At 35.5% G+C, this 17,247-nt stretch overlaps 1 protein-coding gene across 4 annotated transcripts in view; it reads left to right on the forward strand.

Annotated features, from left to right (window-relative positions):
* The window catches only part of USP9X (ubiquitin specific peptidase 9 X-linked), a gene marked incomplete at both ends in the record, with an annotated part of 89,626 nt that overhangs the window by 57,996 nt on the left and 14,383 nt on the right, over window positions 1–17,247 (forward strand). For all 4 annotated transcript variants that reach the window (XM_084258625.1, XM_084258627.1, XM_084258626.1 and 1 more), the window contains 9 exons: window positions 2,507–2,615; window positions 2,859–3,005; window positions 3,521–3,667; window positions 4,722–4,944; window positions 7,160–7,380; window positions 8,884–9,074; window positions 12,675–12,848; window positions 15,160–15,301; window positions 16,215–16,968. In XM_084258625.1, the coding sequence (XP_084114751.1) occupies window positions 2,507–2,615; window positions 2,859–3,005; window positions 3,521–3,667; window positions 4,722–4,944; window positions 7,160–7,380; window positions 8,884–9,074; window positions 12,675–12,848; window positions 15,160–15,301; window positions 16,215–16,968 (2,108 nt within the window). The remainder of the gene's footprint in view (window positions 1–2,506; window positions 2,616–2,858; window positions 3,006–3,520; window positions 3,668–4,721; window positions 4,945–7,159; window positions 7,381–8,883; window positions 9,075–12,674; window positions 12,849–15,159; window positions 15,302–16,214; window positions 16,969–17,247) is intronic.

Below are 17,247 nucleotides of genomic sequence, written 5' to 3' on the forward strand. Positions count from 1 at the left end.
TTAAGGACATTTTCTTTTACCCTAAGTGTGATAGGAATATGTTGGAGGGTTCTGAGTAGATAAGTAATGTGTTCTGAGTTAACATTTTAAGTTTCTTTGGTTTATAGAGTAGAAGAAAAAAAGCAGTTAGACTGTTTTACTGATCCAAATAAAAGATGACTGGCTAAAAGTATGGTAGTGGGTCTCCCCTTGTGGCGCAGGCAGTTGAGTGCAGCGCTGTGAAGCTGTCCGCAGTCTCTGCAGCGCTAGTTCGATCCCAGCCGGCCGGCAAGGGTCCCACATGGTGTGCCAGACCTATCCTGACTTGCCCGCTGCTCCCCTCAGCAGTGTATTTCAGGCAGTCTGCCTGTTCTGTTCCCCGCTTTGTCTCTGGTGAATCCTCTCACCCTCCCGCGAATCTGGCCTGTACCGCGAATCTGGCCTGTACCCCGGTTCTTGTGTAAATAAATAAATAAAAGCATGGTGGTGGTAGTAGAAATGGTAAGAAATTATCAGATTCTGAGTATGTTGTGAAGATTGTAAGCACCAGAATCTGTTGACAGACAAGACACATTTAGTTTGAAGTATTACAGAAATCTGCATATGTGAGAGAGTTCATCAGGAATTGATAGGGCCAAATCTTGATAGAACCCCCACTCTATTTGAACTGCATAGCTAACTTTAAAAAACAATAATAATAACCATAGGGCAGTGTGAATGATAGATAACTGAAAATCTGACAACTGTTATGTACCTTGTCCACAGGCAGTTAGTACTCTTGACTAGATTTTACTTCATTTTTCCCAAACTCAACCCACAAAACTTCTAAAGTCTCAGGATTATAGGACTATGAATGGGTTTTAAAAACCTGAAAAATGACCAGGAGGGAGGATAGTACACAGAATGAATGCTGGCAAATCCTTTACTGAACTATAAACTTTGGTTCTAGCGCACTGTCAGTGCAAAGAGAGAAATATGGTGATAAACTTGAAATGTAGTTTGTAATGTCTGTACAGTTCACAAATGCTTAGCAAATATTTGTTGGGCATCTTCCTGATGGTTTTGTTGTAGATGCTAGGAACTCTGGTATCAACAAAGCAAACACATGGAACCACAAAAGACCCCCAAATAGCCAAAGCAGCCCTGACCACAATAAAAGGATGAATGGTGGTGTCATACTTTCAGACTTCAGACTATACTACAAAGCTGTAATAATGCAAACAATATGGGACTGGAACAAAAACAGACACAGACCAATTCAATACAATTGAGAGCCCGGAAATAAACCTACACCTACATGGACAATTAGTCTGTGAAAAAGGGGCCAAGAGTATACATTGGAGAAAGGAAAGTCTTTCATCAAATGATGCTGGAAAAACTGAACAGCCACATGCAAGAGTGAAACTAGACCACTGTCTCAAAACATACACAAAAATTAACTCAAAATGGATAATAGACTTGGATGTAAGACCTGAAACTATAAAATAGTTAAATAGAGAACAGGTAAAACACTCCGTAACATAGGCTCCAGAACTTTTAATAGAGATATAGCACCATCTTGTAAACAAATAGTATTTATACATTTGGTAACTGGTTCTTAGCACCTACTGTATGCCAGATACTACTCTAGGTTGTAGTAGTAAACTAAATAAATGATGTCTCTTCCTCTTGGAGCATTTATTCTAGTAAGAGCTTTATAATGTGTGTGCTGTATGTTCGTTCTTAAGATTAGGAAAAATTCCCAGTACTGGGGCCAAAAAACTTAAATTTTTCCCTTGGGTCATCATAGAAATAATAGTGTATGATAAATTGGTTCTAACTCATCAGTGTTACATAAAGGATTGGGGGGGGTGTATTTTGGCATGGAAGGCCTTATTAAAAAAAATAGGTTGCTGGCCTACCCTTTAGTATTTCTGATTCAAGTTGAGGTTCTAGCCTGAAAATTTGCATTTCTAGCAATTTCCCACATGATACCTATGCTGGTGATCTGGGAACCATGCCTTGGGAACCATTAGTATAAGGGACATTTGTGGTAGTATCCTTATTGTAATTGCAACAGTATTCCTACAGAGTTGTTTGCACCATAGCATGGATTAAGAAATTCTGTGGGGCCTCCCCTGGTGGCCCAGCAGTTGAGCTCTGGGTTGTGAGGCTGCCTGCAGTCTCCTCAGCGCCAGTTTGATCCCTGGCCACCGGCAAGGGTCCCAGAAAAAAAAAAAGGAAAAAAAATTCTATGGAAGGGCAAAAAGATGATGCATTAGGCTCATTTGTAGAGCATTTTGTATGTAGAGGAGCATTTCCAGCCTATTCCAAGAAAGGGATGTTTAGAAAGATATTTCTCAAACTCTCCAATGACAATTTGAAGTTATAATTCATCTGTTACATGTTGCTGGCTTAAGGGGATGTTAACCTTGTATCCTTGTATTTTTTAATTTACCTATACTTTCCTCACCCCCAGAAAGACCAGTGTTAGAATCTTTTTCCTTCATGAAAATAATATGTTAAATGTGAAATATTTTTATTTCAGAACTGTTCGCCAGGTGGCACAGGAGCAGTTCTTTTTAATGTGCACCAGATGTTGCATGGGACACAGGCCTCTACTTTTCTTCATTACTCTGCTCTTTACCGTTTTGGGGGTGAGACATTTTTTAATGTGCTTATCAGTGTAATTCTTTAAACAAGGAACATTCAGGAATTTACGGTTTTAGCTTGCATTAAAATTAGAACAGTCTACTTTTATGTAATTTTTTTAGTATTTATAGTATATATACTTACAGTAATGACTATTTTAGTCATTTCTCTAGTTGACTGTAGGTTTTTTTTAAGTAGGTTCTCAGTATAGACATGTAAATTAACAATATTATGCTTTATTGTTTCAGAGTACAGCCAGAGAGAGAGCTAAACATTCAGGCGACTACTTCACTCTTTTAAGGCACCTTCTTAATTATGCTTATAATAGTAATATTAATATACCCAATGCTGAAGTTCTTCTGAATAATGAAATTGATTGGCTTAAAAGAATTAGGGTAAGTGGCATTTAATGTGTTTAACATATCAATGTTTTTTTTTTTTAGTTTTCAGCATATTTTGGTCAAATGGAAAATGCCAAAGAGTAATAATGACCAGACTATATTCTGCATTGGTGGATATTAGTGACTCATGATTCACAGAATAAACGCATAACTAGTTTTGTAAAATGCTGTGTTAATATTTGAGACTTGGAATAAGCAATGGTTAAATAATTTTCATCAAAATGAATGATCAATTATGGCACTTAATTCAACTCTTGATCTTAACACCTGATTCTTTTTACTTAAAATTGCATGAGAATTTCTGAAGAGATTTGTGACTTGTAACCTTCAGATTGTATTCTAGTAGTTCATAAAACCTACTTCTAGAAAGTTCTGATGAGAACATAAAATTGGTTAGACTGGAAAGTTTGGGGAAATTGCCTCATGTCTCTCCAGCTCTCTCTTGTTCTGCCTCCTCCCTCTCTACCTTCCTTTTGTGAATTAGGCATTTGATCTTTTTTCTTTGGCAGGATGATGTGAAAAGAACAGGTGAAACAGGCGTTGAAGAGACGATTTTGGAAGGCCACCTTGGGGTAACAAAAGAGTTACTAGCCTTTCAAACTCCTGAGAAGAAGTATCACATTGGTTGTGAAAAAGGAGGTGCTAATCTCATTAAAGTAAGTTCTATTGTTTTGGTTCTAAAATAGACATTATAACCTGTTTCCTACCAAATCTAGTAGAGGGTATCAAGTCTTTGGTGTATTATCTTGACCTTTTTCTTTCTTTCGAAAACTCTTTATAAGAGGTTACAGTGGGCCTCCCCAGTGGCATAGCAGTTGCGCGCTGGGTTGTGAAGCTGCCCGCAGCCTCTGCAGCGCCGGTTCGATCCCCGGCCGCCAGGAGAGGGTCCCACATGGCATGCAGACCTCTCATGCCGCCCACTGCTCCCCACAGCAGTCTGCCTGCTCTGCTCTCCCCTCTGGCTCTGGTGAATTCTCTCACCCTCCCACGCTTCTGACTGTATCTAGTGCTTGTATAAATAAATAAATCTTTTTTAAAAAAAGGTTACAGTAATTTTTAAAATAAAGTTTCTAAATTTTGCATATAAATAAAATATCAGTACTATATATTTAAATAAGGACTGATTAACTTTTCTGTTTAGAACACCCAAAGTTATCGTTTCATTAGACTGTTTAAAATATGACAAACTATTTTGTAAAATTTCATCTTGATATCCTATATCTTTAGTTTCTTCATGTCTGGCAACTCGGGGCGGGGATTATTTTAGCACATTTTTATTCAGAATGAGTTTTGGTAGACGTGATTAAAGGAATAAACTATTTAAAATGTAAATTTTGTTAAGTGTTACAATAAGCTTGCTCTTGATACATAAAAAATAAAATTAACCTGGTAAATTGGGTATGTTTCTTAATTATAGTAAAAATAGTATTTTGAAGTGAGAGCTTATGTTCAAAAATCCAAGTAACTTTTCTGAGATATAATGTGATCCTGAATTCTGACAAGTAAATTTTGTATTATTTCCTCCCAAGAGACATTCCTATCTTTTAAAAAAAAATGCATATATATATATATATATAATATGTGTAAAGTATATATTTGTATATGTATAATATGTATAAAGTATATATTTGTATGTATATATATATATACCTACATACTATATTGATACATATCATTGTTAATACATAATCCTTTTTTCAACTCTTTTAGGAATTAATTGATGATTTCATCTTTCCTGCATCCAATGTTTACCTGCAATATATGAGAAATGGAGAACTACCAGCTGAACAGGCTATTCCAGTGTGTAGTTCACCGGCTACCATTAATGCTGGTTTTGAGTTACTTGTAGCATTAGCTGTTGGCTGTGTGAGGAATCTCAAACAGATAGTAGATTCTTTGACTGAAATGTATTACATTGGCACAGCAATAACTAGTAAGTATTTTAAAATACAAAATTGTAATTACAGGTAATTCTCTAATGTTTCAAAGTTTCTTTCAGTAAGTATCTTTAGCTCAAGTTTTGCTTTCTTTCTGCAATGAGTTTAACGTTTCTAGCAAATCGAAGTATAATTCAAGGCCATTTCACGAGATTATTAGTATTGAAAAATACCCTATGTTAAATGTCTTTCTATAAGTGGTACAAGTATTTAGCAAAATTAATTCCAGTCTCAGGCAAATCTGAAATGAAACCCATACTCCAGAATAATAAGTATTCAAAATAATAGCCAGAGTTCAAACTTAAAAAGCAAATTGCATGCATTAATAGACCTTCCAGTCCCTCACAAGCTTTTGTAGTTTTATTTTCATATGAACTCTAAGAAAACCTGGTGTTGAAGACTAGCATGTGTGTTTTCATAAAGCCGGTGAAATAGATTGTAGACTCCAGATCTTAACTGAAGCTTAAAAGGATAAGGACAGGGTAAAATGACTAAAAAGCCAAAAATAAGAACTACCATAGAGGCTGTTCATTTTGGGTGGGGGGGACACTATACAGAGCCAAGAATACAATAGATAATAAATCTTTCAAACATGTGACATTTTTTGTTATTTTGTATATTGGAATTTAATGATGTTTTAAATAACATTTTAGGAGTTTTTGATTAAACCTTCAACTGTTCTACCAACTTTATATATACTAAGGAGGGATTTTTGTTTGTTTCTTAAAGTGGGTTTGTGTTTGTTTCTTAAGCAAATACACTCTTAGTTTTCAGTAGATTTAAACTCTCAAGGATTGTAGCATCACACAGATTGTGTGTCCTGTGACCTAGCAGGAAGATTATTTCTGTGTTTCCATGATCATCAGTTAATCTTTCCTCCAATTCCTCTAATTTTGTTGTTTGCTGCCAGGAATTGTGGTATTCTTTTGCTTTGTGTCTGTAAGCACATCACTTACTCAAATAGAACTGTTTCATCTCAGGCATGAACACCTTAAGTTTTGAAAAGGGAAATTGTATGCTTCCTTGGTTTTGGATGATCCCACTTTTAGCCAGTGAAACATGGCCTTGGAACACAGCCTTCCAGACATATTTTCCATTTTATAAATTTTGTTCCCAGCAGGCTTCCAAACACTCCAAAATGGCTGAAAGAGAAAGGTCACTGTTTTAAGTACTATGTTTGCATGTTCAAATTTTCATGAGTTGAAAGAGGCTATTTATTAAAAAAAATTGTCTTGGCAGCTCTCTTCCCAAGACTGCCCATCTGTGTCTATGCAGACATCTCTTAACAAACCTGTCCCTGTCGGCGGCAGCTCGTCTGCCTGCCTGCGACTATGCAAGTGTCTTTCTCTTTCCTAAATTAACCTGTCCTTTTAAAATGTACAACTAAGTAAATAGTATGTTTCTTATCCATTCTAGCCACCCAGTCCTGTTTGGTAGCTGTAACCATTATCATCAGTTAAGCATCTCTGTACATGCAAAACCCACATACAAAATTTTTGTTGTTGAGTTTTTAAACACAGATTGGTATACAGTACACACAATGTTCTTCACTTTGTTTTATCTATTAACACATATTTACCTAATTTATTTTTTGGCTATATACCTTATAGCTCAATGCACTAATTTAGTTAACTAGTGCCATAGACAGTAGTTAATGTTGCCGGATTTATACTAGGTGAAGGGATATGTGCAATGTACAAGTCTCATTTGCCCTCAAAATAACATTGTTCATTATAGGCAAAGCAAGTGTTATTCTTGTATTGCATTTATTTGGAAGGCAACAGTTGCTTACCTGAAGATGAAAGAATTGGTAAGTGTCAGGAGCAGGATGTAAACCCAGGTGGTCTGAGGATTATTTAAAATCAACAAACTACATGTTTGACTGGATTTGAAGATTTTTTTTTTTAAACTCACAGACGTACAAATTATTAAAACTCATGACTAAACAAAGCTAAAGGTAAAGTTAGCAGAGAGAAATTCATATTGTACCATCTTATGACTTTTTGAGATTGCTATAGTAGTGGGTTCACAGATTATATAACCATTCATGTTGCTGTATATCTTTGGTTTTGTGAGCGTGAAATGCAAATTTAGAGTTTGGGTGACTAGCAGTGGTGGAATTTTTGTTAATCTAATTGACTAGTTCACTAGAGCTAAAAGTAGACAAAATACTTATATCCATGCTTATAAGAATCTTTTATCTTCTCACAGCTTGTGAAGCACTTACTGAGTGGGAGTATCTGCCACCTGTGGGGCCCCGCCCACCAAAAGGATTTGTGGGACTGAAAAATGCTGGTGCTACTTGCTACATGAATTCTGTGATTCAGCAGCTCTACATGATTCCCTCCATCAGGAACGGTATTCTTGCAATTGAAGGCACAGGTAGTGATGTAGATGATGATATGTCTGGTGATGAGAAGCAAGACAATGAGGTAAATTATAGTGTCTGTTTTCTGTGTTTGAAATTAATGATACCAGATACTTACACATTCTCTCCTACAGAGTGTTGTGTTTTGTTTTTTTTTTTAACCTTTTTTTTAAAAAAATATTTATGCATACAAGAGCTGGGGCACAGGGCAGAAATGCGGGGGGTGAGAGGATCCACCAGAGAGAGCGGGGAACAGAACAGGCAGATTGACCGAAGTACACTGCTGAGGGGAGCAGCAGGCAAGACAGGAGAGGTCTGCCTCGCCATATGGGTTTCTCCCTGGCCGAGGATTGAACTCATGCTGCAGAAGCTGTGAATTGCTTCATGGTGCGGTGCTTAACTCCTTGCGCCACCCGGGAGGCCTGACTTTGCATCCTTTTTTAAGCTTGAATGATACTATCATCTGAATAGGTTACATATTGTGACTACTGTTATGAACATGGGTGTACAGATATCTCTTTGAGACTTTTTCACTCTTTGATATGTAGCCAAAAGTACAATTGCTGAATCATGTCATAATTCTAGTTTTAAGATTTTGAGTCACTGTTTTCCAGTGAGCCACCATTTTACATTCCCAATAGTGCACAAGGTTTCCAGTTTCTTTGCCCCCGGTAGTTTTTAATCTTCATGAGTATGTCTTTTTTCCCTGCTCATTGTTTGTGCTTTGGAGTCATATCCAGTAAATTATCACCAGATCCAATATCATGATTTTTTTTTTTAAGATTATTTATGCATACAAGAACTGGGGTACAGACCAGAGGTGTGGGGGAGGTGAGTGGATTCACCAGAGACAGAGTGGGGAACAGAACAGGCAGATTGACTGGAATACACTGCTGAGGGGAGCAGCGGGCAAGTCAGGAGAGTCTGCTGCTTCATGTGTGTAGTTCTGTGGCCTGGGATTGAACTCTTGCTGCAGTGGCTGCGGATAACAACTTCATGGGTTGCATCTTAACCCCTTGCGCCACCAGGGAGACCCTGCCCTGTGTTTTCTTTCAAGAGTGTCATAGTCTTAGCTCTTACATTCAGGTCTTCGATCCATGTTGAGTTAATTTTTGTATATGGTGTTGGGGAAAAGTTCAACTTCATATTGATATGATTATCTCTGCACTATATGTCGAAGAGTACTGTTACTCTATTTATATTTTTCTGAATGTTTATACAGTTTTGAGCTCTTTGTATATATTGTCTCAACAAGAACATTTTCTCCCCATTTACACATGAGGAAATTGAAGCTAAGACTTGGTAAAACTTATAAGTGGTAGAGCCTGCATTTTTGTTCAATTCAGTTCATTGACTACACTTTGCTCTATTATCCACATAGGGTTACTCATTTATGACGACTCTTAATGTGTTGTAGGGATAAACACTAATATTGGAAATTAAAATTTACAAATTGTAAATTGAGTGCTTTACAAGTAAAAGTATGGATTATTTGTTGACTGCATTTGTTTCATCATTTTACTGTAAAGTCAAGTTATCTCATAATGATATTTTGTTTGGTTTCTAGAGCAATGTTGATCCCAGAGATGATGTATTTGGATATCCTCAACAATTTGAAGACAAACCAGCATTAAGTAAAACAGAAGATAGGAAAGAGTACAATATTGGTGTTCTAAGACACCTTCAGGTCATCTTTGGTCATTTAGCTGCTTCTCGACTACAGTACTACGTACCCAGAGGATTTTGGAAACAGTTCAGGTAAACTATGGATTAATAGTAATAGGGATACTACTTAAACCTGTATGTTAACATTAAACTTGTAAAATATATGTCGGAAGGCATGTTTATGCTTAATATTTAAGCCATAGTGATAATCAAATTTTCCTTCTTGGTTGGGTTTATTTTCCACATTGTCCCCAAAGGAAGAGTTATAGAAAGCTTTGTAATAAGAAGCAGCAGCATTCTTTAGTCTCTTAAGAGACTAAAAACTAAATAGTTTTTATTTAGAAAATTTCTAATATAGATAGAAGTTGAGACTATAGTGTGAACTCAACTTCCAGCAGTTTATAACTGATCTTGCTTTATCTACACATTCCCACTAGATTGTTTCAAAGCATAGCTCAAATGCAGTTTCGTCCATAAATATTTCTAATGTCTTTTTAACTATACATAGCCATGAAACTATTATTGGCTCTTAAAAACTGCTTAATATCGGGCCTCCCCAGTGGCGCAGCGGTTGAGCGCTGGGTTGCGAAGCTGCCCGCGGCCTCTGAGGAGCTGGTTTGATCCCCGGCTGCTCCCCGGCCCACCGGAGGAGGGTCCCGCATGGCGTGCAGACCTCTCCTGCCGCCCGCTGCTCCCCTCAGCAGTGTACTTCGGTCCTTCTGCCTGCTCTGCTCCCCGCTCTGGCTCTGGTGAATTCTCTCACCCTCCCGCGCTTCTGACTGTACCCAGTGCTTGTATAAACAAAACAAACAAACAAACAAAATAAATAAATAAAACATGCCTCTATTAAAAAAAATTTAAAAAAAAACTGCTTAATATCAAATTTTTGTCATTTTTTTTTAACTTACCCAGTTATCTCATAATTGTTTTTACTGTGTATTTTTGGAAATCAGTATTCTAATAAAATCCATATACCACAAAGTTTCTATGATAACTCACTTGAATCTTTCAAATCTTTTTTCCCCCTTGCAATTCTGTTTCAAACATAACAGGTAATTTTCCTACTGTCTGGATTTTATTGACGAGATCACTGTGTTGTTTTGGTGTTTTCTGTTTTTCTTGATCATCTATTTCCTATAAATAGATAATGAGATCTAGAGGTTTGATCAGATTGAGGCTGCTTCTTATTATTGTTATCATCATCATTATTATTATTGGATAGGCAATACGAATTCATTGGGGGGGAAAACTTCACAGTTGGCAAATGAGAATTTTACCTCTGAAACACCCATGCACCAATAAATCTTCATAGTTAATGTTTACTGCCAAGAAGAGATATGTAATGGCTATCTCTTACATGATAACAACCGTTTTTCATCATTGCCTAAATACAGCATTTCATTGCGGTTACAAAAATGGCAAAATTCTATTTTTTTTTAATCATTTTCATTATTTGGCTAGAATTATAAAGGGAAACTTCAACAACTATTTGGCTACCCTAATGTAAAATTTTATAGGAAATATGGGATGACTCTTGACTATATGTGGAAAAGGCTATAATCCTTCACAGCATATAAATTATTCTAATTACCCTAACTAGACCCCCTACTTAATCCATACTATTGGCTTGCATGTACTACCCTCCTTCCTAGCTCTAATTTTACTCTTCCATTCCCATTTTTAGCTTTTTTCTTAAAATTTACCATTCAATGATAGTTTTCTTTCTGCATCTGTAACCCCTTACACTAATGTAGCTTGTAGTTTATGTAGACTACTGCTTTCAGATTATTTCCACTTTATTTACATCACATACACTTGATATTTGCAGGTTAATCACACCACCCAGTATTTTTTTTTTTGAAAAGTTTCAAACAAACAGGAAAGGTGAAGAGGTAATAAAATCACCTTTATACTAAAGTACCCAAAATTACCAATTACCATTTTGTCATATTTGCTTTTATGTATACTTAGTGATTTTTTTTTTAAGCAGTTAATAATGTTAATCATGATACTTTGCCCCTACTTGCCTCGATATGTATTCACTAAGGACATTTTCCTTCTTACCTATAATACATTTCTCACAAAATTGGATAATTATTAAATAATGTCTAATAGTTATCAGTGTATATTCTGATTTTCTCCCAAATAGTCTTTGTAGCTATTGAGGTAACATTGCTTAACCACACAGTTTTGGGTGTATAGGGTCACACCTCTACAAATGTATGTTATCACACTATGCCTACCACCAAGGTACCAGTAACCCTCTACCACAGTCCATTGGGCACCCTTCCCTCTGGTAGCTTCTATAACTTTGTTGCAGTCCCAATCTAGTACCCTGGAAAAAGTCACATGAATTTGATTGTTACCTCTTTCATCTTGTATGACTTTTTTTTTTTTTTAAATATTTATTTATACATACAAGGACTTGGGTACAGGCCAGAGGTGTGGGAGTGAGAGGATTCACCAGAGACAGAGTGGGGAACAGAACAGGCAGCTAGACTGAAATACACTGCTGAGGGGAGCAGCGGGTGAAACAGGAGAGGTCTGCTGTGCCATGTGGGTTAGCTCCCTGGCCTGGGAATTGAACTCTTGCTGCAGTGGTTGCGGACAGCTTCATTAGTTGCATCTTAACCCCTTGCACCACCAGGGAGGCCCCTCATTGTATGACTTTTAAAATAATCTCCCTAACTTGTTCATGACTTATGTGGCACTGAAATTTTAATAGTGTCTAGGCCAGTTTTCTACAGAATGTCTCTTATTTTTTTCATTTTTGTGATTATTTCTTCATAATTAGATTCCATTGAGCTTTGTGTGGAAAGTACACTACATAGGTGATATTATATGCTTCTCTTTACATTGCACTGCAGACATATATCAAATAAAATCAAATAAAATTAGATTTAAAATCTAAACTATAACTAGAATGAGATTGTTTACTACATAGGAAAAATGTTAACAAAAGAATTTATCAGAAGATAGTTCCTCTAACATATTTAATATACATTTGTCCTATCTCTCACTTACAATGAATACATTTATATCCTTTATGTATATTCTGTAAATAAAAATTAGATGTCATTGATAGTTTCCAGCAGTTCCTACTTTTCAGCAGTATCTGTTTTCCTTTTGTGGTACATGCATTGATAATAGTTTGTTTTCTCAAGATTCATTTGCATGACAAGTTCTAAGATTACTCAAAAAGCCATCAACTCCAAAACATGTTTTTTCACTTGGAAAAATCTAGTAAGAGTGAATAGACATAATCTTTGCACTGAATCCACAATGTGAAATTAATGCAAAATGAAAGAAATGAGATTGTAATTGTAACATCAAGTAAGAGGAATGAGATCTACCACCCGGTTGTAAAAGCATCTTCAGTTGGATTCAAAATGTATCCATATACCATATTACCTAAAGAAGCCATCTTATTTGAAACCATACTATCCATGAACCACACCAGTAGTTTGATTCTTTCTGACTGGAGTACCATACTTATGAGCCTCACTTTTTCTTTCTCTCCCTCACCCTCCACTGCATAAAAGTATTTTCTCCCCTATATCCTCATGTAGGTTGTATAAAAACCTCAGTTTCTATAGTATCATTTGTGGTTGTGGGTTTTTCCCCCCTAAAAATAGTTGTATATGTTGTTCCCGGGAGTTTCACATTATATACTTCATTCTATTCATTTTTTAGGCTTTGGGGTGAGCCTGTTAATCTGCGTGAACAACATGATGCTTTAGAATTTTTTAATTCATTGGTGGATAGTCTAGATGAAGCTTTGAAAGCTTTAGGACATCCAGCTATGCTAAGTAAAGTCTTAGGAGGCTCCTTTGCTGATCAGAAGATTTGCCAAGGATGCCCACATAGGTAAGTGCTAATTTAAAGTATACATTGTACTGTTTGTTTATTAATGGAAATTTTAATTTTTACTAGCAGTTACGTACAAATGTGGAATAGGCCACCATTAGTAAATATCCTAGGCTAAATGAATTACATACTTTGCATGTCTCAGTGCTGTGGGGTATTTTGTTTAAATTTTATTCTTTTTAATCCATCTATTAGTATTTTATACTCTTACATCCTTTTATGTATGGTCATTCCTGGACAAATAAAATGACATTTTACATGTAACTACAGATGTTATTTATAAAATTGCGCTTTATCTTAGAATTAAAATAATTATACTGTAAATATGTTAAGTTTAGAAGATGACAAACATGGATCATTATTTCCTATACAAATATTTTAATTTTAAAATAGCTTTTATTATTATCCTTATACTGTGTTTTCCACGCAACATATATAACATGAGTTGATTAAACAAATTGTGGCAGTGGAGGGGTAGTTTTTGTGTTTTTTAACTTAAAAGGGCAATTACTTAAAGGTTCGTATTGAAATGGTTAATTAACTTTGTTAAAGTTCATCACTGATAGATACATGTTTGTGCTTACTGCATGGAAATTTGAGATTTGTCTTGTAATCAATTAATGTTGGTTTGCAATTCCTTTTCACCTAAACGTCACAGTAAGGTAGTATTTTCTTCAAACCCAAACAGTATTTATTTACAAAAATATAATTGGAATGAGATTTTTTACTACATGAAAAATTGTTACAAAGTAATTTATCAGAAGATATATATAGATATAAATATATATATAGTTGTGGGTTGTGTATGCATTGGTTGGGGGTGTCTTTTTGTTTTTGAAATTGTAGGGAAATGATTGGGGGGTTAATATTTTATAAATGAGAAATTGCCATCAGGTTAAAATACTTATTCAGGACAGAAGACAGAAAAAAATAAAAGAAAATGTCTATTGGACGACCTTTTGTATTAGGTGGACCATAAAATTACTTTAACCTCTTCTTTGTAATTACTAATAAAATATCCAACTTTTGGCCGCCTATTTTTATCAGTCCTTTTTGGTTTGTTTGACTCTTGAAAATTATTTGGAAACTACTGGTTTTCTGTGCTAAGTGAAAATGTTTGGAGTACATGATCTAAGTACCTGCTCCACAACTAGACTTAGCCTATTTATATACGAAAAGCTTATAGAGTCCCAAGTGTGTTTTTAGGAAATTACTTGTCTAGAGCAGGGGTTAACAAACTATGGACCATAGACTAAATCCAGCCAGGCTTCTATTTTTTTTTTTTTTTTAAGTTTTATTGGAACATCCCTTCTTCTTTATCTGCTGTGTTTAGCTGCTTTTACTCTTAACAGCAGAATTGAGTAGTTGCTATAGAGACCTCATGGCCCGAAAAAGCCTGTGATGTTTACTACCTGGCTTTGCTGGTTTCTTGTTTAGAATGTCCTATATTTTAACTAGAGTCATAAGATCTAACTTTGCTAAGGGCTATTCCCTCATTATAATAGCAATTCGCTTAATATTTACTTAATATTCTATTCGTGTCACTAACAAATACCTTTGTATGCCTATCATTTTTTCCCTAACTAAATTTAAAGTGCAGTAAATAAAGGGACTGCCTTAAGTATTGAATAGTCTACATACAGAAAGTACTCTGAGGATATTTGTTGAATGAATGACTATGATAATTGAGAATATATTCCTCACATCCCATTTTCTGAATGTATGGGTATGTCTCATCAGAAAATCTCAGATTTCTTTAGTAGAAAATTGCCACAGTGTAGAATTCTAGCTCGTACTCATATTGCTTATCCCCTGTTCATTTCTGTTCAAATTTTTGCTTTAGTAAGGTTTCCATTACGGAAAAGAAGGAACATTTAAAAATTCAATCCAAGAGTGATTTAAAAGAACTTGAATTCATGCTTTGGGTTTAGCACAAATTGCTGTCTAATCACATAATACTGGAGGAAGCTTGGTAGGCTTATAAAGACAAACTTGGCTTTAAAATACTATTTCACCTAGTAATTTGACCACGTTAACCTTTCTGGACGCTAGTTCCCACATTGTTAAAATGGAGATGGTGATGTCTTTTCTAGGTTTGTTGTGAAGACAAACAATCTGGTATATATAATGTATAAACAACCTAATGTAGTGCCCAGTATTGGATAAATTATTCATGGGCAACGTTCTATAATTTATGGGTTTCGTATAAATATCACAAATGTAGTTTTCATATTTAGTCCATAACTTAATAGAACGTTTAGAAAACTAAGGAATAAATCCTTATTGGTTATTTCTTAAATATTACCTTTAGATACGAGTGTGAAGAATCTTTTACGACATTGAATGTAGACATTAGAAATCACCAAAATCTTCTTGATTCTTTGGAACAATATGTCAAAGGAGATTTATTAGAAGGTGCAAATGCCTATCATTGTGAAAAATGCAATAAAAAGGTATGGATTGTCCCACTTTGTTTAAGATAATTATGGCTTCATTTAATGGATCTTGAAGAAACTTTTGTTTGTCATCAAAATTCACTCTTTATTCCCCGCTCTGTTGTGTTATAGTAGACAGGTGGTTAAGATGATGAGTGATTTAAAGATCTGTCAGGGAGAAAAGATTGTGAGAAAATCGTGCTAGAGGACTAGGAAAAAAGGTGAATATTCCATCCAGATCCAGAACCAAAATGCTCTTGGACTCCTCAAAGCTACAAAGCTGATAGAGGAAAACATTTTGTCTCTCATATCCAGAGTTGCTTGTTAAGACCAAGCAGTTTGCTAAGACCTTTAGTTATTTAGCACATTTGAATTAAAAGTCTAGAGGTTGAGAGCTTAAGCTCTAAAGGCATGTATTGCCTGCCACCTACTATAGCTGAGACTTGAGGCAAGTTTTTTAACCTCTCTGATTAATCCTCACCCTTAAGGTTCAGTAGTAACTATCTGAGAGAGTTCAATAGGTCCCTGCTTAAGCAGTGCTTAGTATATTACCTGCCACCTAATTGCCTGATAATTATTAGCTGTTGTTCCAGTTGCTTGAATTAATTCCCTCCTTCATTAGAATAACAGTAACTATCAAACAAGTAATGAAGGTTAGATAGCAATGACAACATAGAAAACAGTTATCAAATAATATCTCTATCACCAGTTTCAGCAGTTTGTAACAAAGGGAATAAGTCATTTCCATAGTAATAGCTTTAGTTAATATTTTTTAAAATATCAACTGTGAAAGTTACCTTGATTGTGTTAATTATCTTGTAATTGCTACACTTGTGATTTCAGATTAGTCTTTAGAGAGTATTATACTACAACTTTAAAATTTGTTGAAGTGTATGAGAGAACATACAGTAACTTGCTCTGTTTATTTTAGGTTGATACTGTAAAACGCTTGCTAATTAAAAAATTACCTCCTGTTCTTGCTATCCAATTAAAACGATTTGACTACGATTGGGAAAGAGAATGTGCAATCAAGTTCAATGATTATTTTGAATTTCCTCGGGAGCTGGACATGGAACCTTACACGGTTGCAGGTGTTGCAAAGCTGGAAGGAGATAATGTAAACCCAGAGAGTCAGTTGATACAACAGAATGAGCAGTCTGAAAGTGAGACAGCAGGAAGCACAAAATATAGACTTGTGGGTGTCCTTGTACACAGTGGTCAAGCAAGTGGGGGTCATTATTATTCTTACATCATTCAGAGGAATGGTGGAGATGGTGAAAGAAATCGCTGGTATAAATTTGATGATGGAGATGTAACTGAGTGTAAAATGGATGACGATGAAGAAATGAAAAACCAGTGTTTTGGTGGAGAGTACATGGGAGAAGTATTTGATCACATGATGAAGCGCATGTCATACAGGCGCCAGAAAAGGTGGTGGAATGCTTATATTCTTTTTTATGAAAGATTGGACACAATAGACCAAGGTGATGAGTTGATAAGATATATATCAGAGCTTGCTATCACCACAAGACCCCATCAGATTGTGATGCCATCAGCCATTGAGAGAAGTGTGCGGAAACAGAACGTGCAATTCATGCATAACCGAATGCAGTACAGTTTGGAATATTTTCAGTTTATGAAAAAGCTACTTACATGTAATGGTGTTTACTTAAATCCTCCTCCAGGTAAGTAACAAGTTAGTGTCTTAGTTACAAAGTATGGTTCTTAATTTACTTGCCGAATTTATTAGCAGGCATCAATCCTTTTTTAAACTTTTGGTTGTTTTATAGTCATATTTCAGATGACTTTGAGCAATATATATTGTTTTATTGTTTGGAAACAAGAACTCTTTATTAATAGTTTTGGATTCACGCATTAGTTTAAAATGTGCTTTAGTGAACCACTTAGTAGCTATGAAATTACTTCATAGTGAAGTTACAAAGTAATTACTATGTCATAAGTAG

This window comes from Talpa europaea (genome assembly GCF_964194135.1).
Source record: "Talpa europaea genome assembly, chromosome: X".
NCBI classification, from domain to species: domain Eukaryota; kingdom Metazoa; phylum Chordata; class Mammalia; order Eulipotyphla; family Talpidae; genus Talpa; species Talpa europaea.